Source organism: Peromyscus leucopus, chromosome 6, assembly GCF_004664715.2.
Source record: "Peromyscus leucopus breed LL Stock chromosome 6, UCI_PerLeu_2.1, whole genome shotgun sequence".
Lineage (NCBI taxonomy): Eukaryota > Metazoa > Chordata > Mammalia > Rodentia > Cricetidae > Peromyscus > Peromyscus leucopus.
Window position 1 is genome coordinate 112,472,276 of NC_051068.1, and position 25,302 is coordinate 112,497,577.

General features: G+C 36.4%; 1 protein-coding gene across 2 annotated transcripts in view; it reads left to right on the plus strand.

Moving 5' to 3' along the window:
* Unc5c (unc-5 netrin receptor C) overlaps positions 1–25,302 on the plus strand; it is a 369,278-nt gene that overhangs the window by 198,735 nt on the left and 145,241 nt on the right. For both annotated transcript variants that reach the window (XM_037207138.1, XM_037207139.1), the window contains exon 2: positions 12,307–12,528. In XM_037207138.1, coding sequence (XP_037063033.1) covers positions 12,307–12,528 — 222 coding nt within the window. The remainder of the gene's footprint in view (positions 1–12,306; positions 12,529–25,302) is intronic.

Consider the following 25,302-nt stretch of genomic DNA (forward strand, 5'->3'; position numbering starts at 1 on the left):
AGTTTTTATGTAGGAAATGAAAAAGTGGCAAGAGGCAAGATTTAACTATCAGTTTCTGATCTGAGACAACTCTGTAGTAGTCTACTTTTAAATTTTGATGTTTTCTGTGCTCATGAACTGCCATGTGAACTTAAAGATGACATTTTCTTTTTTTTTCTGTGTATTAAGTCTTTTACTAAATTGAAAGAATAACTTATTTAAGGAGGGGGGACTGAGGAGTGGAGGGAAGGGCAACTGCAGGCTGGATGTAATGTATGACAGAAGAATAAAAAAAAACAGAGTAAGCAGAGTTTCAATATGTATGGGAAATCTCAGTTTTCTCATTGTCGGATCTTTTAAATGTATGATAAACCATGTAGTCACACTTCAGTGTGTTAATTTTAGGGGTGACCATTACATCACAGAAACGGAGTACTCTCATTTTCAACATGTTCCCATCTTTTTTATATTTTCCAATATTATGAGTATAACTTATTTTTAATTGGTGGTATTTGTCTCTACTGTTTGAGCTTAGCCTTCTAACCATAGTATACAAGTGATAAACATATATACACACAAGTGCACACACACAAACACATATATACACACACAGAGTTTTGAGAATATTATTAAAATTCCTTAAAGCTAGGTTACAGGTATTTGAAGTTTTTGGTCTGTGGTGTCGTATAAACATGAAATTTTCTATAGCAGGTAAAGATGAATGTATTGTTTATAATGAGAATGCTAGAGATTACACCAAACTTTGACTTATGATGCATTATCTATATAGATAGCAGGTTTTTTTTGTGTGTTTTTTTTTGGGGGGGGGATAGTTCTTGAAATAAGTCACCAGCTATAGATAAGGTCACTACATTTGAGAAAAAGTTTTAAAACCTTCTGGGAGATGGTAGCCCTGACCTGAAGTAAAATCATTCATCTCTCCAATTGCATTATAGGACTTTCACAGCTTAACAGCAAGGGATAGTTAGATTTGAGAAGACTAAAAAGGAATATTTTAATGGAATTGAAATAGACATTGAGGAGTCAATTCTGAATGCTGATTCTAAGCCACAAAATATGTGGAAGTAAGAACAAAATTTTAAAATTCTATTTGTAGGATACGGAATTCCCACATTCCAATTTGGGGGAGTGTTGGTAAAGAAATCGGATGTTAAATGAGTGTGGGACCATGTTCTGTAGAATACTCAGACATTCCAGTAGAAGCTGTTACAATTTCACTTTCATTCTGGAAATTTTATACTTATTGTACGCATGGACTGCTATTATGGTGTGGATCTGAAATGTCTCTGCTTCTGTTTAGTCTCAAATGCAGCAATGTTTAGTAGTGAGATGTGAGGGAGCCATCTTATCCATTGGGGATCTCCTGGCTTATACGGAAATGTTAGAAATTCAGGTGAGACATATTGAAGGGAATTGGTACTCAGAAGCCTGTGTTTAGACGTGTTTATCCTGTCAGCAGCCCCTTCCTCTCTCAGGCTGTTTGCTTCCTGATTGCCATGAGATGAACAGAGTCATGTGAGTCCCGGGGTGATGGATTCAAATGACCATGGACCAGGTTACGTATGTGAGATCTCAAACCATAAGCTAAAATAAGCTTCTTTTCCTTTTAACTTGTTTATTTCTAGTATTTTGTCACTGCATTGAAAAGCAGACTAATGCAGGTAGAGATAGAATTAAGGGAGGAAAAACACAGGGCAGTTAAAATCAATATCAAGGCTCTTATAATAATTAAAATAAAAAGCAAGGGACTCTATTCTTTAATTTATTTATAACACCTTAATAAAGGACCCTATTTAGATTGTGAAAATAATGTTATAATAAGAAGTGAGGAACAGGTTTTAAAAGTAAGGTTAGTTTTAGAGAGAAGGTAGTCTGTGTGATGTCAATGCTGAGGACACAGTGTTGAGCAAAATGGAAAATATCTTAATTCATGGAGCTTCGAGATATGTGTGAAGGGGAAAATCAGCTTAGTGAACAAGTTAATTTGAGATAATAACAATAATAAATAACAGATGATAAGAAGAAATCAGAAGAAAAAAAACTCCTTTTTAGGAGTCATTTATTTGGATTTTGTGGTCTTGATTCTCTTCTTGCCTGGGAGACAAATTGAGCTGTAACCTTCAAGGCAAGGAGGAAAAGAACTGCTCTTCAAGAAAGTGCAAGTGGATGAGTATGGTGTGGTAAAGGTTCCAGTGCCAGGATGTCTGTCTCCACATGTTGGCGAGAGGACAGGAGGCTAAGACTTGAGATGCAGAGGGCAGAAGCAATCAAATCAGGAAAGTCCTTGCTGGCCTAGATGAAGAGTCTGATTTCATTCTCAGTCAATACAATGGAGGGGAAGGTTATGCATGTGACACGATCTGATAATTGAAGTCACTGGTGTGATGAGATGCCCGAGGGAGAGACCAGAGGCAAAACTTTGAGAAGTATCTGACTGTATTTAAGAAGCAAAGGAGAAAGTGGAAGGTCAAAGACACAGGACAGGAAGCAATATAGTGCAAATATAGAGTCCCCAAGGAAGAAGAGGTTTATAAATGGGAAGAGTGATGTAATACATCAGTGTATTACAAGCACAATAGATGAAGACAATAAAGCCAGATTTGCTGTAAGACTTCCCACTCACACCATGTTAGACTTAGCCTTTGATATTTCATAAAAAAAAAAATTCACTTAGTCCAAAGCAGGTACAGCTCCTGATATATGGTATTAAAATTTGCATTAAGTTTTAATATTGATAGTATATTTGTACTTACAAACACTTGAGTTATGCATTTGGAGGCTAAGACAATAGCTCAGTCAGTAGTGTGCCTACAGTTCAAACATGAACTGAATTGAGATCACCTAAACACATACACCACATACCACACCACACCACACCACACCCCCCCACACACACACACAGAGAGAGAGAGAGAGAGAGAGAGAGAGAGAGAGAGAGAGAGAGAGAGCATGTGTCTGTAAGCCCAGAGTTAGAAGCAGCAGACAGAGATAGGCAGATCCCTGATGCTCATTGGTTAGCTAACCCAGCCAAATCAATGAGCATCAGGTTCACCGAAAGATCCTGCCTCAAAAAATAAGAGTGGAAGGTGATCAAGGAAATATACCCGACATACACTGCCCTCCATACCTACATATAAATGTGCATCCACATGAGCATAGACATATTAATAAGTACATACTTCATGCACTCAGTGTGTGTACATACACATACTCACAGAGAGATACCATTTGATACATGTATTTCTGCTATAATTTCACAATGATTTCTTCTCATGCCTGTGATTTTAGTTAATGAAATAATTCCAATACAATTCTGTGTTGTCCTGTGAAATTTCCTTAGGAATAACTACAAATTGAAAGGAAATGGAAGCTTTGAGTTCTATGACTGGCACTCTAGACATGGGATGTTTGGAAGTGAATAAGCAGCACCCTCGTGCATGCACTGGCCATCTGGTAGAGACTGGATGTATACAGAGAAGGGGCAATGGAAATGGAGCCACAATGTGAACTTAATCTGGGTGTCATGTTCAGAGGAAGGGATATTTCACCTGCTGTGAAGGGGATGAGCAGGAAGTTGAGAGAGATTTTGATGACTTGAGCTTTGTCTGCCTATATTTTTCAGTTGTTCAGTTAAAAACTGATGTAGAGCATTCTAGGGTCATCAGTTCTGCCTCTGAGGCCTTTCAGGGATTGCTTGAGACACACTCAGATTATCTAGGATAATTCATTTTTTTCACTCCAGGTTACCTAGGAGGTTAATCACATCACAAATACCTTCACAGGAACACATACTCTAACATGTGATAGCTGGGAACCAGAGCCTCGCACACTTTACCCAAAAGCTGACTACGTCACACAATTTTCCAGAAAGGACACAAGGATGTGTGATGTGAATACATTAAAATAATAAATATCCACATCTTCGGGAGGCTTTTCTATAAATCCTTCCCATTAGTTAAATAGTAGTGAAATCAGTACCAAGCTTATGTTTTCTTATTTGTCTGTCAATTGCTGTGGAAATCGCTCTGTGTGCTGTGAATATGTTGCTCCGATTGGTTGATAAATAAAATGCTGATTGGCCATAGCCAGGCAGGAAGTATAGGTGGGATAGGCAGACAAGGAGAATTCTGGGAAGAGGAAGGCTGAGTCAGGAGGTGCCATCTTGCTGTCCGGGGAGCAGCATGTAATGGCACACAGGCAAAGCCACAGAAAATGTGGTGACATATAGATGAACAGAAATTGGCTGAGTTTAAGTGTAAGAGCCAGTCAGTAGTAAGCCTGAGCTAATGGCCATGCAGTTTTAATTAGTATAAGCCTCTGTGTGTTTACTTGGGGGATGAGAGTAGGAGAGATTTGTCCTGAACACCAACAGGCCAGGACACAGGAAAACTTCATGTATGTCTGTGCACCGTGCATTTGCTTGGTGATGGCAGAGGTCAGAAGAGGACATTGTATCCTGTATTTAGAGCTGGGTGTGAGTCACTATGTGGTTTTTTTGGACTCCTGGAAGATCAGCCAGTAGTCTTAACTGCTGAGTCATCTCTCCAGACCCAATTTTTATAATATTCTTATTTGTGCTCTTATTTATTTTCAACTACGGTTCACAATAAAAGTATAGGACTTCTAATGCTAACCACCGGAAGGGAGTAAGAAAATGGCAGGCATTTCCAATGATTCATTGAAGAGGACCATACACATTAGCAATTCATTCTGATATGCTAAAATCAAGCATTTAAAGGAGAAAATAAAGCACTAATGTATTATTACTTAATTATAAATATGATATTTGCATAACAAGACTAATAAAATACTTCTATTATATAAGATTACCATAAAAATTATCTTCTTTCATGTGATTTCTATTTCTGTAAGATGTCATTTAAAGATAAAGAAGATAAAGTATAGCTTCAGCCATAATAGCTAGGACTGAACATATGGAAAATGATCATCGAATATAAATTCCTGAACAAAATATGAAAACAGTAGTAAACTATGTTAGTTCAAAGTCAGAGGTCATGGAACTGAGGAATTTGGGACAGAATTAAGAGAAAAGTGAAATGAAGCTATAAATAAGTAAATCAAATTGAAATACTTGCAAATACCATGGTCCTCAAACATGGGTTTTAATGGAGACATGGAGTAATTTTAATGGAGTCAGTATTCTTGGTTTTGAAAGTTGAACTTAATGAAGCATCCTAAGGTATTCTAGGCTGACACTATTTTTTACATGAGAGTTATCCAGTGTCTCTATCTCTGAATTTGGGCAAAAGCTCAAAAGTCTTACCAAATATATATACATATTTGCACCAGCTGTAGTGGATTTGAAAAGCCTTCAAATAAAAGACAAACATTCCCCATCAACCTTTCCACATTTTCTCTCCAGAAGTAATGGCCTCTAGTGTCTGAAAATGCCAGCTGCAAAGCTTTTCCTCATGCATCCTTTTACTTGGGGGGGCAGTCACCTCCATACACATGTACACACACTTCTTTCTGTTGACAGATAAAGCATATAAAAATTAGCCAAAATTTGCTTTATTTACTTATCTCAACACATACAAATATGAGTCCTTGTTTTTATTGACTAAACAGTATGCCTGTGATGGATATTTCAGAAACCTATTGAACAGTACTTCAGTTGGAGGTTGGTTATGCTCAATCTCATGCAAATAAGTTCAAATACCTTTTGTTGTAATATACTGTGTGAGTTTTAAATAAACATTACTTAAGTGAATATATTCATACATGTGTATGCAAATTTTTATGTCACTGTATACAATGTGGTTTCAAATGAGTCATACAGCCTATTCAGAAATATGTACTTTCAAATCCTTTTGATTCTGAAGTCTATTTGTTCTCTCGATATTCTAATGTAAATGTGTATTCATTAACCCCTCATCATTCAAATTTCTTAGCTGAATTGTTCAGAAAAAGAAACTAGCCACTTTCTTATCTTATACTTGGTAAATTATATGAAGTAGAGAAAAAATAGTTCTTTAAATTTTTTGTTCAGGTGCACAGTAGAACTTACATAAAAGAGGTAGTAAGCAAGAGAACAAGAAGGTTTCATAGAATGAAAGCCAGAGATCAGAAGAACTTACCTGGGGCATAAGAGAGCCCTTCTGTTTCAGAAGTAGCTGAATGTCAACTAGCTTGTTAACGTTGTATCACACTCAGTAATAGAAGGATGTGGTTTGGAAAATATTTGTCTGGAAGTAAAAAGTTTTTCTTTTAAAGTTAGAAATATTCAGTAGATCCAAAATATGTAGTACATTCAAGGCATTATTGATCCAACTATTTGAATTTAAAGGATGAATCCAGTGATATGTTTCTTGATATGTAGACCATAGCCATTGTCTTCTAAAGAATATTTTAATCAAAATATTAAAAACAGCCTAGATTCTTATTCAGACAGTTAATTCCAGCTGCTTTTTTTGATAATATATCATACATTATCTCTCTGATGGATGAGTGGCCAAATGCAGATAAAATTAGCTTTTCAGTCATTCATTTTAAATTGCTCTCAAGTTCTTTGGAAGCAAATTCCATTTTAGAAGAATATGCTTCAAGTCTCAGACAAAGAGATAATGGTCCTATATTTTATGCTATGAGCAATAACAGTTTAAGTCTTGTGATTCAGAAATGCAGAAACTTATGTATTGAGTTGATGAAAATTAGGGCTTGATATAGCAATAAAACCAGCAACCTAAAGCTTCCAAGATTGATGTTCATAGCATAATATTTTCCTGTCAAGAATTAGGTATAATGAAAGTCTATAAAGATAATACATGGTACAAAGCTGTCTCCTCTTGTATATAAATGAAAAAGCCAAAGCCTGTGTGAAATAATAGAAGCAGAAATGCTAAGATTTACTAATACCCAGATAAAAATGGCACTGCTGTTAGAATACCATTATTGAGTAATGGTAGAAGGTGGAAAATTAAGTCAAATGTTAGAAAAAAATGAGTATAATACCGTATCTACAGAAAAAGGCATATCTAGCTTTAGGTTGAAGCTGAATTTACCACATAGAAGAAAAATCACCATAAGAATTTTACTTTGTTAATATTAATAAACTACCCATAAAACCTTATTTAACAATGTCATTATTCAAGTTATTTTACCCAAATTAGTGCATTTAATTTCAAGTTGAGGTATACATTTTATAAAAAGTAATAACTTAGAATAATTTAAGCAGGTTGCCCAAGATAAGTTCAAGTCTAAAGCCTTGTTTATAAACTGAATTCCTATTGTCACCCTGATACCACCTCCAGATCTTCAGCTATGAAGTGGTGAGGGGATGTAATTACTGATCTCTCTGTAGGGTAAAAACTCAGGGTTTTTCTTTCATAGCTTCAGGTTTTGTGGTCAGACCTTAATAGTATGTGAAAGCTGGTTGTTTTTACAGTAAAATCTAAAGGACACTAAGAAGTTGTCTCAGTAAGTAGTCTATCAGTTTGGAGCAGAGCTGGCCTATTGTTCCTTAAGGATTGGCCTCTGCATGGCATGGGTGCTCTTACCACGGAAACAGGTATAGATCTCAAGGGAAGGCAGTGCATAGATTGCCACACATCTTCAACTACAAGGAACTGACTAGAGCCTTGGTTTCTCAGTCTAAACTTCCATGTGTTCTAGAAAACACCCCACATACCTTAAAAATATGTAAAATCTCCAATAAGTTTCAGCATGAAAATTCACTAGGAATGGGGCCATGTCTGTTCAGATGCTGGGGAGCAAAATGCCCAGTTAATTCATCTGTGTGTAGGATTGGATTCTTTTTCTTTATTAAGAAATTTTGTATTCATTTCACTGCTGTGGGATGTTCTGTATGTCCTGTGGGAGCCCTTCTTGGGTTCCTCGTGGCTTTACCCAGCAGGTCCGCATAGAGGATGATTAGGACCATGGGCCTGAGTGCAGGTGTCTGAGATGGTCTGCACTTGGCTGTACTGGGGGATGGTCTGTATGTCAAGTTGCTCTGATTGGTCAATAAATAAAACCTGATTGGTCGTGGCTAGGCAGGATGTATAGGCGGGACTAACAGAGAGGAGAAATAAAAGAACAGGAAAGCAGAAGGCTGAGGCGGAGAGACACTGCAGCCACCGCCATGACCAGCAGCACGTGAAGATGCCGGTAAGCCACCAGCCACATGGCAAGGCATAGATTTATGGAAATGGATTAATTTAAGCTATAAGGACAGTTAGCACGAAGCCTGCCACGGCCATACAGTTTGTAAGCAATATAAGTCTCTGTGTTTACTTGGTTGGGTCTGAGCGGCTGTGGGACTGGCAGGTGACAGAGATTTGTCCTAACGGTGGGCAAGGCAGGAAAACTCTAGCAACATTTTACATGCTAATCACACATCCCCCTCTCCCCTCCTCCCACCCCTCCAGACCCCCCCCACCGAACTCACCCCATTCCCTCCTATAAGAAGGTAAGGCCTCTCATGGGGAGTCAGCAGAGCCTGGTACATTCAATAGAGGCAGGTCCAAGCCCCTGCCCTTTCCTCAGGGCTCTGCGAGATGTCGCACCATAGGTAGTAGCCTCCAAAAAGCCAGCTTTTGCACCAGAGATGGACACTGATCTTACTGCCAGGGGCTCCCTTAAGCAAATCAAGCTACACAACTGTCTCGCTTATACAGAGGGCCTAGTCCAGTCCCATAGAGGCTCTGCAGACGTTGGTCTAAATTTCATGAGTTCCCACTAGTTTGGTTTGGTTCTCTCTGTAGGTTTCCCCATCATGATCTTGATACCCCTTGCTCATAGAATCTCTCTTTTCTGTCTTCAACTGGATTCCTGGAGCTTGGCCTGGTATTTGGCTGTGGATCTCTGCATCTGCTTCCATCAGTTACTGGAGAAAGGTTCTATGATGACAGCAAGGGTATTCACCAATCTGACTACTGAAACTGGTTTCTAGAGAAGTTCCCAGTTTAGACTACTAGCAATACTGGAAAGGATTGATTTATTAGGAAATGTGACCTGTGATGTCTCCAGGGACCAGGGCCTCATTTGATGTTTTTCTGCCATTCTCTCAGAAATCTTCATACATTTTAAGTAGGATCTTTGAATTTTTGTTCGGTAGTAGGAAATGAAAATTATACATCAAGTCCTATGTATGTTTCTAGAACCCACATTAGGCATCTCACAACCACCTATTACTCCAGTTTCCAGGAATATGGTACCCTCTGGCTACCATAGGTGTGCACATAAATACCTGCCGGCACACATATATACATAAAATTTTGAAAATCTTTCAAAACATGAAAATGAAAACAATATAATCTTCATCTTCAAATTATTTCTATTCTAGTATTAAAGATTAGTTGTGTTTTAGTCATTTCAAGATTATTAATAGCCACATTAAACTGGTTGGTATAAAACCTAGAACTATAAGAGTCAGCCTGTTTCTTTTGTCATATCCCAGTACACATATCTACTAATGCAAGTTCTTAGATTTTCTTAGCCAATTATCATCTCTACATTTTCATTGGGTATTAGAAGTAAGACATAATGTTTAATGTGATTTCATCTAGGCTATAAATTGGAATTTACAATATGGACACCATAAGAAATATTAAGTTAATAAACAATTGCTTGCTAAGTCAACTCTCTAGAGGAATGGTAAGAGATGAATTTTGTGGAAATGATAATTATATATAATAGAAACACAAGTTTTATCAAAAGGAAAAGACATTTTTAATGATAGAAATTATTTCTTATTATATTTCATTTTAAGTGTTAACAAGCAACTTGACAAATCAATACTATGCCAAGACATGGGCTAATTTCTTTCACTAGTAATGTTCATATTATGGTAAAACTCAAAATTAAGGAAATGCCCAATTAGTTTGTTCATATGTGTTCTAGATATTTACTAAATCATCACTTTTCTTGCTGGCATTTTACTGAGCTTTTTTTTAGCTTGAAAATATGTGTGTGATTTTTCTGATCTTCCATTATTATCCATCTTCTCAATAGTTGCAATAAAATAATAAGACTAAAAGAGGTGCATGCTTTTTGCCTAGGTGATATAACAGATTTTTAGTGTCTTTATGAATTTTTTTCTATCAGATGGGAACATACAAATACTTGTGCTCCATTACCAAATAAAATTTATGTGTATTATTAGCTAGTACTTTATAATCAGTTCTTTTAAAGGAACAAGCTTCACTTAAAACACCAGCTGAAACATATTTTATCTTTTACATACTTGAGTAAATATGTAGTTTTAACTACACTTCCATGTTTATGTGTGTGCAAACACAATCCAAGAGGAAAGTGAAATAAACTAGCGTTGCTGTCTTGTTTGTTTTCATGAATAATAATGAAACAAGAGCTATGCTTCAGGAGAATTTGAGTGTGGCATTTTGTATAGCTGTATTGATTATCAGCCTAGTCCATCCTCATATATAAAATGAAGTGCTCTGGAAGATGACAGAAAGATTGGGTAAGGCATTCAAGGCATCAGATTTGTGCAGACGGATCTGTCAATAGTTCAGTTCCTTGGCCCTTTGCTTTTCTGACTCCCTTTATTTGATCAGTCTTGAGTGGTCTTGCATATTGACTAGTAGAGCTGAAATTGATATAAGCAAGGTTATTCTTTAGAAAGCTGACAGTTTCTGTCCTTGTTTGTCAACAGTGGAAAAACTAGAAATGATGCCTTGCCAGAATAAAGTATATCAAGGAGGTAAATTAAGAAAGAACACTTAGCTACAGCAGACATCATTACTACAATGCCAGGAAATGACTATGGTAAAGCAGTTTCCAAAGCTGGTTTTTCCTGTGGTTCAGTGTAAAGCCAATTTTTACCGCAAAACAGATTGGCAATGACTGGGTGTCATTACTATTTGAAAGCTATCCCATGACCTAGATGAAAAAAGTTGCAGGCCAGATTTCTTAGTGGACAGATGTCCACTTCACCAATGGCTAACTCCCAAAAATGGGATAGCAACTGAATGCATAATATAATGAGTTTCAAGGTAATGTCTGGGCAGCCAGTCTCTAAATACCAATATCATATCATCTGTGTATTACTGCACAAGAATACTCCAGAGAAGTTGTAAAGTACATTTTTACCTTTGACCCATGAATTTTAACATGCAATATTAGCATATTTGTGGACTAATGATAGTTTGTTCTTTTCTGTCCCTCATAGGAAGATAATTATCAGGCATAACATATAACATAATGGAAAGACTCTTATCGTTTTATAAAACATTACTAAGCTTTATTAAAACAAACATATATGACTTTTTAAAACTTGGAATCATGTGGAATCCAAGTTAAGAAATGGAAAAAGACTTCAAAGTGTACAAATATCTCTGGTGGTTTTAGATGAGATTTATTCAGTGATATTGAAAGATCAGAGTGGGAGTAACTCATTAACAATTTTCAAAGCTATGAAAATGAGACTTATTTATGAGGAGGTAAAGAATTTTTCTACAAGTCATATAATACCTTGTAACATCTAAAGTAAAATTTTAAAATTAGACCAGATAGCATTTCTACCATGGATACACCAGTAACCAGCTTGATGCTCATTCACATTTCCAGTGCTTAGACAATTTTGGTCTCAGTAAATATTTTCATCTGAATAAGTCAAAAGTATCTTTTGAAACTAATGATCAATTTGAATTTGAAATTAGAGAACTTTAATTCACATTTTTAGTATTTTTGCTCAGATCTTTGCAAAGGATTTAAAGTTTGCTGCAAGCCTTATGCCTCTAATAGTTGTTTCTGTTTGTTTCAGTATTTATTTATTTTTGAGTGGCACTGTGCTTGCTTATGTGTCTATGTGCCACATGTGTGGAGTGCCCATCAGAGGCCAGAAGAGATCTTCAGATTCTTGGGAACTGTACTTACAGATGGTTATTAGTCACCATGTGGATGCTGAGAACTGAATTTTGGTGCTCTGGAACAGCAACAAGTGCTTTTAGCCACTGACCCATCTCTCGGTCCCTTGTTTCAGTTCTTAATAGTTACCCTGTACACTGGGAAGTATAGAATACATCGTGAATATCACAGTTTCTGTAGGTGACAAGACCCTGAGCTTCATTTCCCAACTTGCTACCTACTCCCTATGTTTTCATTATGACTTATTCTTCCTATGGTTTAGTATTGTCATATGTAGAAAATAGAATGATAATCCAAATTATTCACCGAGCAACCATTCAATATTTCTAAATACTATTTTGCACATAGCAAGCATTCAAAAACTTCATTCTTATATAAGCCATTTTCTAAAAAATAAAATAGCAACTAAAAGACAAGTTGCTATATTTTGACAATTTCCACTTTCTATTTCTTTACCAGATGATGACTTTTTTCATGAACTCCCAGAAACCTTTCCATCTGATCCACCTGAGCCATTGCCACACTTCCTCATTGAGCCTGAAGAAGCTTACATAGTGAAGAACAAGCCTGTGAACCTGTATTGTAAAGCAAGCCCTGCCACCCAGATCTACTTCAAGTGTAACAGTGAATGGGTTCATCAGAAGGACCACGTAGTAGACGAGAGAGTAGACGAAACGTCTGGTGAGTCTGGGATTGTGATTCAGGGTTCACTTACTCCACTGTGCTGTAGTCATAATACTACTTCAGGTAGCAAAGCTGAAAACACAGTTATTATCCTTTGGCAAAAAAGTTTTGAATTAGTTTTAAGAATTAATGATCTTATTCTACACAATGCAAAGCAAGCCATGAAGAATAAATGCATTATTGCTGTTGGACTACAAGCCTATTCAATAAGATACATAATATGGAACCAATAGAGTGAATTAATGTTAAATGTCCTAGCAAATAATGTCTTTGAATGTCACTTGTATGGTAGTCAAAAGATAAATATCCTGAAAACCAGGAGTAGTGTGTAAAGAGAACACATTGTGCTTGTTGATATCACTGCCCAGTGTTGATCCATGTACATATCTTATATTATTTCATATAAAATTTTAATTTATTCTTTGAAAATTAGCTATCAATGAAACTTTCATAATGTAAATATTTTATTTCACTCTTACTACTGAAAATAGTTATGTATTCCCTTACATTTTTCTTAAATTAGAAAGATAGATACTTTTCTTCTGTGGCTTAAGTGTTTTTCATCTCCAGTAGGGAGAATAGCATTTTAAACATTCTGATATAAATCTGTGATCTTATGATCTTAAGGTATGTATTGTAGATGTTAAGACTTCATTAACAAATATTTCCAAGGTAAAAGGAAATAAAATGACAGAAATGGAAGACACTTTTACATCTTATCTTTCAAGGATATCTCTCTATACAGAAAAGATTCAGTTTTTCAAACTGCAAATAATTCACGTTTGTGCCTAAGTGTTGGCTAATCTGAAACAAGTACAGACCAGCACATGACAGGTCACTTCCCTCAACATCCCCAGCAACAATATCTTCTGAAGAGATGGAAATTAATGATGTAGACAAGACTATTGAGCAGACTGAGAAGAGGCCACTCTAAGGAACATGTGGAACATACATTTACAGAGTATAAGTGGAATTAGGAAAGCAAGCAGCAGCTCTATATATTTGTTGGTCACTTATTAATTAGTATGCTCACTGACTGTAAGCTGCTGACTCCAGAAACTACTGATATCCAATCACGGGCAAGCTTACATCAGGAAAATGCCTCACCTCTTCATCTAATTACTGAGAAAATAACTCTACCAGATGTTGAAAAAAATCTCAAGTGAATATTTTATTGATTTCAACTCATTTATTTGTAAAGATTTCAAATACAAAGGTTTTTAATGATGAATGCAAGGTATCACAAATGCAAAAATGAGAATCACCATGTATTTAGGCATGTCCGTAGTAATTAAAGAGGAAGATTATGAATAAAAATAAAACTTCAGATATTCAGCACTCCTGATAAATTCTCACTATGCTAGTAACATGCATATGCACACACACACACACACACACACACACACACAACACACACACACACACACACACACAGAGAGAGAGAGAGAGAGAGAGAGAGAGAGACTTCTATAAATATTGGCTTTCTAAGTTCTACACACAAAACTAATTTTATGTGTATCAATAATCAAAATTACCTTTTAAGTAACTAAAAACTAAAAAAAAAAGATTACACATTTTCATTCAAATTCAGGATATATGCATGAGGATTAAGGAATGATTTGTTAGTTCCAGTACCTGAGATCAGAGAGAGAATCAAATGCAATATAATTTTGTTGGCTTTTATGTCCAACTGAAACTTTGTTTAAAAAAAAAAAAAAAAAAAAAACAACTTCAAGTTGCCATGCTAGACACATATAAGAGGAAGGTATCTGTAGTCCCTAGTAATGAGTGAATCACTCCAACCTATTAATGAGTGTTTTAGATAACATAAGTCACTAAGTTGCATAAAAGTTATAAAGAAAATGGAAATTTTCATTTACAACATATGGCATAATTTTGTATACATGAAAAACAGGCAATTTCAAAGAAAAAATACAAATTAAGAGAATTCAGAAAATTAGCTGGTTAAAATAGTATAACTCATTAATTTTTCTATGTATAGATAAAAAATTCAAATTTAAATGTAATAAGACATGTCACTTAGAATATCAATGTAAAAATTATATAGTTATAAAGTTAAGAAATTTGAATGTTTTTTTGTTTTTTGTTTGTTTGTTTGTTTGTTTTTGTGATACTGGAGATAGACCCAAGACCTCATGCATGCTGAGCATGGGCTCCACCACTCAGATACACATCCAGCTTTACAAAGAAAATTTTCAAATTCTACTCAGTTATTTAAGCAAAATATGTGTGAACAGAACACACACATGTATATATTGTTCTTAAATAAAAGGAGAAATATTTTTGAGGTACCTACCATTCATAAGTGATTCTGAAGATTACCACAGTTTTATATAGAATAACTTCTAAGAAAAGCTGGATGAAATCTGAAATAGAAGTACAACAAAGAATCTTTATAAACATAAAATAAAAGACATGGATAATAAAAGGGGCTTGACCATCACAGAAGACAAAACATAGATTATCAGTTCTAATTTGGTTAGATAAAATACTGAAGTACCTAAAGACTATCAGATTGTGATAATAACTCTTTTAACTAGTTAAAATTAGTTGATGATACAGGCATTGGAATAACAGGTTGGAAGTTGGAAGGCAAAGAAAAAGATACACAAACATGTATTTTATTTCATTATTTAGAGTAAGTTTTTAGATTTTAGAGCTTGACATTACTGCCACCACCAACATCGTCATCATCATCACCATCACTATCATCATTTTGGACATCTCTTTTTTGGTTGCTGGGTTTCACTAATGCGACAGCCAAGCCTTTAAATTAAAACACAAAATCAAAAAGCCTGAAAGGAAACCATTAAGAAATTGAATTAAAAAAATACGACAAACAGAGCCAGGGAGAATATTTTTAAAAACTTATGGCAACATTGATGAATATCAGTCAAAGAGATAACTTAGTTACTATGTAAATATCTTTTAAATTATATTTCAGAAAATGCACCAGCACCCAAAAGAAAACCAACCAGTGTTTGATGATGAAATTATAGGAAAATATGCTAGTTATAAGCAAGCATCTAAGGAGATGTTATCTAGTTCAAAACATGGATTAAAGACCTTTTTAACTAGGGCACAAATTGAAATGCCAATTTGAAAATAGCACCAATATGGAAATACATATATACCCTTCCTGTAAGTAAAGGAGTCTAGGGACTTCCTACAAGCAAAATTCTGTATATCACCAAGATTTACCATTTGCAAGTTGCCCACTATGCCCTCTTGATTATGTTCATTCTTAGAATGAATTACTAAATTATTTTTTTAACATAGTGAAATTTTTCCACTTGTGAAGCTGTGCAAATTTCTCTCAGATAAAAGAGGAGGGTTTATATGAGCGAGAATTCTTGAAACCAAGGTTGGATAAAGCACAGGGACAAATAGCTAAACGAATGGAAGCACATGAACTATGAACCAAAGGCTGAGGGGCCCCCAACTGGATCAGGCCCTCTGAATAGGTGAGACAGTTGATTGGCTTGATCTGTTTGGGAGGCATCTAGGCAGTGGGACCAGGTCCTGGGCTCGCTGCATGAGTTGGCTGTTTGAAACGTGGGACTTAAACAGGGACGCTTGGCTCAATCTGGGAGGAGGGGACTGGACCTGCCTGGACTGAGTCTATCAGGTCAATCTCAGTCCTCGGGGGAGGCCTTGATCTGGAGGTGGTGGGAAAGGAGGGTGCGCTGGAAGGGAAGGGGAGGGGAGCACGAAGCGGGAGAACAAGGAAATCTGTGGCTGTTATGTTGAACTGGATAGTATTGTAAAATAAAATAAATTAAAAAAAAAATTTCTCTCAGATAAAATTGAACACAAAATCCAAAACTCTGAACACAGCATTCCCATTGTGTATTACCACTGTGTAAAGAGGATACACATTTTTATATATAAAGTGAAATATTCTCTATAAATGCACACCAAGTAGTTGACAGATATGAATCTAGGGTGATGAGGTGAGACTTTGATTGTTTGAATTTTTTTCAGTCCTGTGAATATATTATTTTCATCATAAATAATGAAACCCTCTAACGAGCCCACACCACTGTATTGCATTTCTTTCCAGCTGTCGTAAATCATCAATCTGGACAAACTGTAGAAATATCTTGGTCTCTTTTATTAGAGTTCTTTGCCATCCTCCAAGACCAAAAGCTCTGAGAATGAAATGGGAATATAATTCTTTATGGGTTTTCTTTGTTTGCTTGTGTGTTTCCCTAAAACTAGATTCATCTGCAGCCCTGTACTTTAACAATCTGATCTTATTATTTTGAGGGGACCATGGTGTTTTTTTTACAGCAAGAACTATTAGAATATATTGTCTTGAAATACATTAAAAAACAGAGAAATGTTCTTAGTATCTTAAAAAAAATACTTGTCTTAAATGGCACAACAGACTAAAGTCATTGCAAATACATTGATTTTTATAGATATTTCTTCCTTAGAATAACATATGCAAACATATTTAGTGCCAATCATATTTCCTAGTAACTAAGAATAATTAATTGCATTCAACAAAGTCTCTAGCAAAGATACTTTCATTTTGAAAAATTAATAAACATTTCTAAGAACAGAACTCTTAAAATTCTTTCACTTACTCCTAAAGACCCTTGCTACATTTTGTTTGCCTTTTCATCATTTGAACAAATTTACATTTCTTTCATACACCTAAGAAACTGAAGAAAAGTCAGACTATGTTACATAGTTTACATTATTCAATATTCAGAAATTCTTGACCTGATGATATAGTAATATGTTCCTAGATACCCTTCAAAATCACACTGAAATGCTTACTTATTTTTATTTTGTGTATATGAGTGTTTTGCCTGCATGTATATATGGACACCATCTGCATGTATTGCCTGTGTTGACTAGGAGAAGGAATCTGATCCTCTAGAACTGGAGTTACAATTAGCTGTGAGCTGCTGTGTGGGTGCCAAGAATCAAACCCAGGTCCTCTGCAAAAGCATCCAGAGCCATTTCTGCACCCCCCAAATCACATGGAAATGTTGGTCTGATCAAAATTTTGTGGTTATATTTTAAAGAAAGACTCAGGCTCAGCTGATTGCTTCCTATTTACTTGAAGTCTTTTCAAATCTTGTTTCCATGGCACCTAAAACCCACCATGTGAAAGCAAATATTTTTCTTCCATGAAGAAGCAAGGAAGTTAAGAAAGCCACTGTTGTTTTGAAATTTTAATAATCTCTGAGATTTTTCTCCTTTCATATTTAATTATTCTCAAATTAGCTCAAAATGTCTGTAAGACCAACGTAATAACAATAAAAGGTGCTCTGAGCCTTACACTGAGCATTTTGTATGTCTTATGCTCATTAGGCATCCCATATATCTTACTTGTGGTTTCTGGGGCGTTTATTTTATGAATGAGGAAACTGAGGCTCAGCAGGAGAAAGAAGTTAATTTCCCCCACATTTCACAATGAGGAGGAAACAGAAGCAGGATGTCATTCTTTTGGCTCTTGGCTGAATGGAGCAGCAATTCCAGCATGCCTGGAACTTGGAGTTTCCCTTCGACTAATGATGCTTTGGGGCTAGTCCCCATCACCACCCAAAAAGGCAGTTATTGTGTGCTCTTCATGCTTCCATACGCCTTCCTTTCATTACATCACAGTCCTTTGTGATGCTTCAATATGATAGTATTAACTTGTGGTTGGGATTTGATTTGATTTGATTCTCAAAGTTGTCTCTCTGGACAATTAGCAAACATGAAGCATTAAAAGGAAAAACAAAGCTAATACAGAGCATCCAGTGAAGTAGTTTGCTTCTATTCCAAATCTCACCAAGGGCCAACTGCAGACACACTGGTTCCACTTAAGTCCTGAATAGTTCTTTCTCTTCTTGTGTTCTTATTTCTGATACATTTCATCTTTTCATCCAGTACCAAAAACAGTAATTTTAGCTTTTTCCTTACTTTATCAGACAACAAAACCATCAAATACTTCGTTTTCCCCCATTAGCCTTCTGGTTCTTGTTTTTGTATTTATTTATTTTTAGATGGAGTCTTTTTTTTGGGGGGGGGGGTGGTCTGATTGTTCTTTATTTTGTATCTAGAATCCACCTATGAGTGAGTACATACCATAACTGTCTTTCTGGGTTTGGGTTACCTCACTCAGGATGATTTTTTTCTAGTTAGATGGAGTCTTTTTATTTAGTCCATGCTAGCTTAGAACTTAGTATACTGCCCTGGGTGACTTGAACTCATGATTTTTCTTCCTCTGCCTCCCAGGTGCCAGAATTCTGAACTCCCTTCTACTGATGTGAAATCTTTGATCCTTTTTTTTTCCTTCTTTTTTAATTTAAAATAATTTTTATTCATTTTACTTACCAACCACAGTTCTCCCTCTCAGCCCTCCTCCACTCCCCCCACTGCCATCTATCTCCACCCCAGCCCACCCTCCATTCCCTCCTACAACAGGTAAGTCCTCCCATAGGGGCAGTCAGCAAAGCCTAGTACATTCAGCTGAGGCAGGTCCAAACTCTTCCCCCCTGCATCAAGAGTGAGCAAGGTGTCCAACCATAGGTAATGGCATCCAGAAAGCCAGCTCATGTACCAGGGATTGAACCTGATCACACTGCTCCGCAGGGGGCCCTCACAATTGACCCAGCTACACAATTGTCTCCCATATGCAGAGGGTCCCATGAAGGTTCCATAGCTATAGGTGTAAAGTTCATGAGTTCCTATGAGCTTGGTTCAGTTGTCTCTTAGATTTCCCCATTATGATCTTGACAGCCCCCCACCTTACTTATATAATCACTCTTTCCTCTCTTCAACTGGACTCCTGGAGCTCAACCTGGTGCTTGTTTGTGGATCTCTGCATCTGCTTCCATCAGTTACTGGATGAGAGTTCTATGATGACAGTTAGGGTATTCACCAATTGATTACCAGGGTAGGTGAGTTCAGGCACCCTCACCACTATTGCTAGTAGTCTACTCTTGAATCATCCTTGTGGATTCTTGGGAATTTCTCTAGCATCAGGTTTCTCCCTTACCCCATAATGTCTCCCTCTGTCATGGTATCTCTTTCATTGCTCTCCCACTCTGTCCCTTCTTCAGCTCAACCATCTTGTTCCCTCATGTTCTCATTCCCCATCTCCTCCCCTTTATTGCACCTCCACCCCAGTTATGCCTCCAACTCATGGAGATCTCTTCTGTTTCCTCTTCCCAAGGTGACCCATGTGTCTCTCTTAGGCTTCTCCTTGTTTCCTAGCTTCTCTGGAACGGTAGATTGCAGTCTGATTATTCTTTGTTTTACATCTAGTATCTGCTTATGAGTGAATACAGGCCTTTATTTGGAGGAAAAATGAAGAAGGTGTTTCTCTACGATTCAAAACCAGCTATTTTAAATTCTTACTTCTACCCATAGAGCATAATTCTTTTCTATATATCAATTAGATTACTTGAGTGCACACCTTCTTAGACTTGGCCTATCTCTTCAACAGTCCAATGCCCAGGTCACTTTATTCCTAACACATAGCATAAAGTTATTGCTCTTTTGGAGAAGTCTAGAATGTGAGCCAGCAAGATGGCTCAGTGAATAAAGGTGTTTGCCATGAAAACCTGGTGACATGCATTCTATTGTTTGAGGCCTCCTAAAAGTGTATGGAGAAAAGTGACTCTATAAAGTTGGTCATTGACCTGCAAGTAAGTCAGGCATGTCACCCCCCACCACATATCATATATGCACATTTGTGCATCCATACATATATACACACTCATATTAATAAATAAAAATGTAAACAAAAATTAAAATCTAGAATGCCTTTCCCTTGTCTATAGCATTAATCATGTAGTCCTGGAGAGACTTTATAAGTCTTCTATCTAATCAGTTCCTCATCAAACTCCCTGACTTCATCCTAATGGACTTTCTACCACATCTTCTATATGATAGGCCAGCTTGGTGTTTTCTCCTATATACGTTCATTGAATTACCTCAGGAGATGCTATTTTGTGAAATAAATAAGTAAATAAAAGCAGTATTTTTTTAAGCTCTATAATAATTGCATTCATCTTCAGGGGAAAGTATAAAGTGATTTCAGTCAGCTTGAGTGGCTGTGAACCACTCAAACACCATAGTTGAGTAGCTTATAAGAGTGGAAAGTTATTTCTCAGATCTGAAAACTAAGAAAACAAAGATAAAGTTGTGGAAAGACTGGATATCTGTTGAGTACCAGGCTTCTCACAAATGGTACCTAACACAGTTGTCACTTATAAGGACAGTAGTCTCCTTCCTGAGAGTCACACAGGTGACCTAATCATCTCCCCAAAACCCTCTCCCCAACTTCAATTACTTCCCCTAGGCAACTGGGTTTCTATACATATTTTTAGAGGAACTTGAATATATTTATGGTTTGTATAGATCATATATGAATCTCAGCATGTGAAAGTCTTAGGAACATTCAACTGTAGATAAACTTTTTTTTACTATCATGCAAATGAACTTATATGAAAATGTCATGAGACCTTACTGCCACACTGGAAGATGATTGAGAAGTGCTGCTGTGACATTGTCAAAGGGAATTGAGTGGGGGTTGCATGAATCGTATTAAATTGCACACGCTCTCTTAAGTTACAAATCTATGTCTTAGAATAAGGATTTCCACTTAGGAGAACTGTGGGAGTCATTTACTTTAGCTTAGGAATTTTTAGCATGCTCAAGGCTCATCATTAAATTGAGTGTAACAGATTTTCTATTATTTTGACTTCTTGGACTTACTATGTCATATGGAACTTCATGAAGTAAGTCTAGTCACTTTCATTAAAGATTACTCTGAGTAATCTTTAATGCTTGAAAGAGATACTTGTCTCATACACTTTTACAATTTACATTTCCTCTTCAGTCTGAAAAGTGCGTTCCATGAAATCAAGAGTGGTATCTATGACTTTTATTATTCCAGCTCCATGGTTACTTGGCATTGGATACTTAGGTTAATAAATAAATGTTGAATGAATTATTCTTCAACCAGTTTCCTGCCTCCTGACTCTGTCAAAATCCTTTTCATTCTTAAAGAAGTTTACATCAGAGGTTGCACAGATGCATTGTAAGTGCATCTTTCTGTAAAAATGAAGCAAATATGTCTTCATTTCTCTGACTTGTGCTTATTCCATTTATATTTGCTCCTGAATCTTAATTGTATGAATATTAGCTTAATCTATAAGAAAGTATGAATATTTAAGCATTTTGATATACAAAATATGACTTATCATAAATCTTATTTATGTAAGATTATATATATTTCAAGTAACTATCAGTCAGTATATATATATACATATATACACACCCATCATCTGCCTCTTAAGATACATTAGAATGACATTTTATGGTCCATTATTTGCAAAATAATGTCTTCAAAACTTAGAAGCATAAGGCACCAAACACCAGAAATGGTCAATGAGCATCTAGTTGGGGAGAGTATACCTACTTACCCTGCTAAATTTAGATAACTGAAATTTAGTGAATGTTCTGATGGTGAAGTTATCTGTGTTTTTTTCATAAATAGGAGATTTGATGAATACATTAAGCAGCTCAGTCTTCTGTGAGGAGAGTTATTTTGTACATCCAATGTATACATCATATTATTTGTTATTCTCCTTAATCATCATAAACTCAGCCCTCATTAACAGAACAAACATTTTAAAAAGAATCTATGTGGGTTTTGCTTAGCTTTCTGTACATGATGCATAAAATGTGGAGAGTGTATTTGAACCTTATTCTGTGACTTTGCAAAGTTGAGTCATGGATATATTGCCTCTGCAAGCATAGAGATATCTATGTATAATATAGTTGCCTGCCAATAAAAAGTAAATTTTGGAATATGTCAATTATTCATTTGATTTCCTTCTCAGAGGTACTCATTTCAGTACCAGAAATGAGAAAGGTTTTTTTTTTCTTTGCATTATGAAGCTGACCCAAGGGCTGGGTAAATCAAAATAGAAAATTGATAAGGATCCATGTAGTACAAGAGGGTTTTCCCACAGAGTCAATCTGTTAGCTTCACAAGAGAATATTTGCCATAGTCATAAGAGAAAACCAGTTATCCTGAATTAGACACTTCTGCCTACTCTTTGCTTGTTACTGTTTACAGTTGATTAATCTTTATTTCACATTGATTGAAATCAGTCTTTAACACATGAGTTAACGTGGCTGACATAATCTCAACTGCAATTACAAAGATACAGTTCAGTCAGAGTCCGAGAACTGGAGTTTTAGTTGCTGATTTCTACTTCTGTTTTATCATAAAGCTAGGCCCCCAATAGGCAGATGACTTGGGCTCCTGTGCTGCGTACAAAGCTGGCCTCTGCACATATTGTTTTCCAAATCTACAAATAGAAGTGGGTGCCTGTTATATTTTAGATTACGTGCTTGGACTATTTTTGTTCACTTTTTATAATTCTAATATTTGCAAATATCAATTTGAAATTTTCAGTATTATAAGCTTGTCCTATATACTGACAAACCCTGACTATAGTACATTTGCAGAACTATAATATTTCTATTGTCTAAATTACATACTACATAGAAAAAATTTTTTTGGTTTTGTTCGAGACAAGGTTTCTCTGGGTAGTTTTGTTGCCTGTCCTGGCTCTCACTCTGTAGACCAGGCTGGCCTTGAATTCATGAAGATCCACCTGGCTCTGCCTCCCAAGTGCTGACATACATTTATTGGACAAATATGGCTACAACATGATTGTTAAGGTAAGAAAGCATGATATGTTTCAGTGCAATTTTAGTGAGCTGTGTTTTCTTAGAGAAAAACAAAAATTTTCTAAAATTGTGTACAGTGAGATTTTTTTAATGCGATAAAAACTATCCTCAAATTAGCATTAAGAACAAGGACTTCTAGCATCCAGTTTTCCTCTTTTCCCTAAGTTAAAGGCAATGATGAATATGATTTAATAAAGTATGCATGTATGTCAATATGTAACTGCATAAATATTCGTGTGTGTGTGTGTGTGTGTGTGTGTGTGTGTGTGTGTGTGTGTGTGAGTGTGTATCCCTAAATCCAGTGAAAACTCAAGTCCTGTACCTCATGCATACCCACAGGCTACAATAAGAAGCAGGTATCCAAGGACATCCTTCATCTAGGTTACTTGATACCCAAACAGGGCTTTTGAGAACAACATTAGAGACTGTGTTGCTATGGCAATGTTGCCATTTGCCCAGTAACTATGTATCCACTGTACCTTCCAGTTTAAAAATGCCCACTTCAAAGTGAGAATAATACTATTGTCAGAAGCTGTAGTTCATTTTTTTAAATCTAACCTATGGGTGAAATCAGGGTTTAAGGAGGGTCTCTTGTACTTTCTTTCCAGGGGAAAGACCATGGATCAGATAAAACATCCTGTTTAAGGCACTTACAGAGAAATAACTTCAGCTTAAGAAGAAAGTCAGCTTGCTGAAGTTGGTAGAATCGTATCTGCAAATCTAATATTCATTTTAGGGGCTTGGGAGGAGGCTTAGTCTGTAAATTGCTTACCATACAAGCTGGAAGACCTTAGTTCAAGCCCCAAGACCCACATAAAACAATACCATGCATGGTAGTATGTGCTTGTAATCCCAGCACTGCAGTGGCAGAAACAGATCGATTCCTGGAGCTCCTCGGCCTAACTGGAAAGGCTCAGGCCAGTGATAGACTTTAAAAATACACAGTAGAGAACACCTAAAGGTTAAAACCCGAGGGTGCTTGCCGACATACATACCTGGGTATATACAAACATGCACACAGGTATGCACATACACAGAAAAAAAATACTTTCATTGTCTGAACCTATTGCTGTTCTTGATGAATTGTTTTCATTCACCCAAGTTTCTGTGTCGTTAAATCTCAGTACCCACAATTTTCTCAACAATTTGTTCAAAATCCTGATGGTAGTTTCTCTTTCTCCTTACCTGAGATATCCTGGAACCTCTAAAGAGAAAGTCGAGAATGGCTTTAGTTAGAAAATTCCACCCTCAGTGGCTAATGCTGAAGAGGAAAGAGGAAGGCTTGACTAGATCTATATCCTGGTCTTTTGCCCCAACTTGCCAGCAATCCTGAGTCGTCCCTGAGCCAGCTAGTTTTACCACGCCTGGCCAAATGCTCACCCTTGCCAGATCCTCTGAAAAGTACATTTGGAAATACAAAGCCAGCATGAATAACACGGGAGCTACAATTTGCCAAGTATCAGAGTATTTGGCATAAAAAGCAAGCACAGCCTGTAGGAACCATAATATCTAGCAATGAAAAAGCAATTCATATTAAGGGAGAAGTCTTGTGCTCACTCCTAATTTCACTGAAGGTTTAACCTGATTATAGAAATCTGTTCTGGATCAGATTTTCCAGGAAGTAAAGGTAAGAGCAAGAAAAAACTAAAAGGGAAGTGCTATTAACCCTTGCTGCTCTTGACAATTACCAGGGAGAATGTGTTAAAACACCTATGCCCTGGCCTATGTCCCAACAATATTTATTTATTTATTTATTTATTTATTTATTTATTTATTTATTCATTCATTCATTCATTCATTCATTTCTCTCATACAGTACACCTAAAACATAGCCTCCCTTCCCATCACCCCTACCCACCCCTCTCTCTGAGATCCACTGCTCCTCCATTTTCCTTCAGAAAAGAGCAGACCTCCCAGGGATATCAACCAAATATGGCATTACAAGATGCACTATGATTAGGCACAAACTCTCATGCTACTACTAATTATTCTATTGAACACAGAATCAGTATTTTCCTATACCTGCTGTCTGTGTGT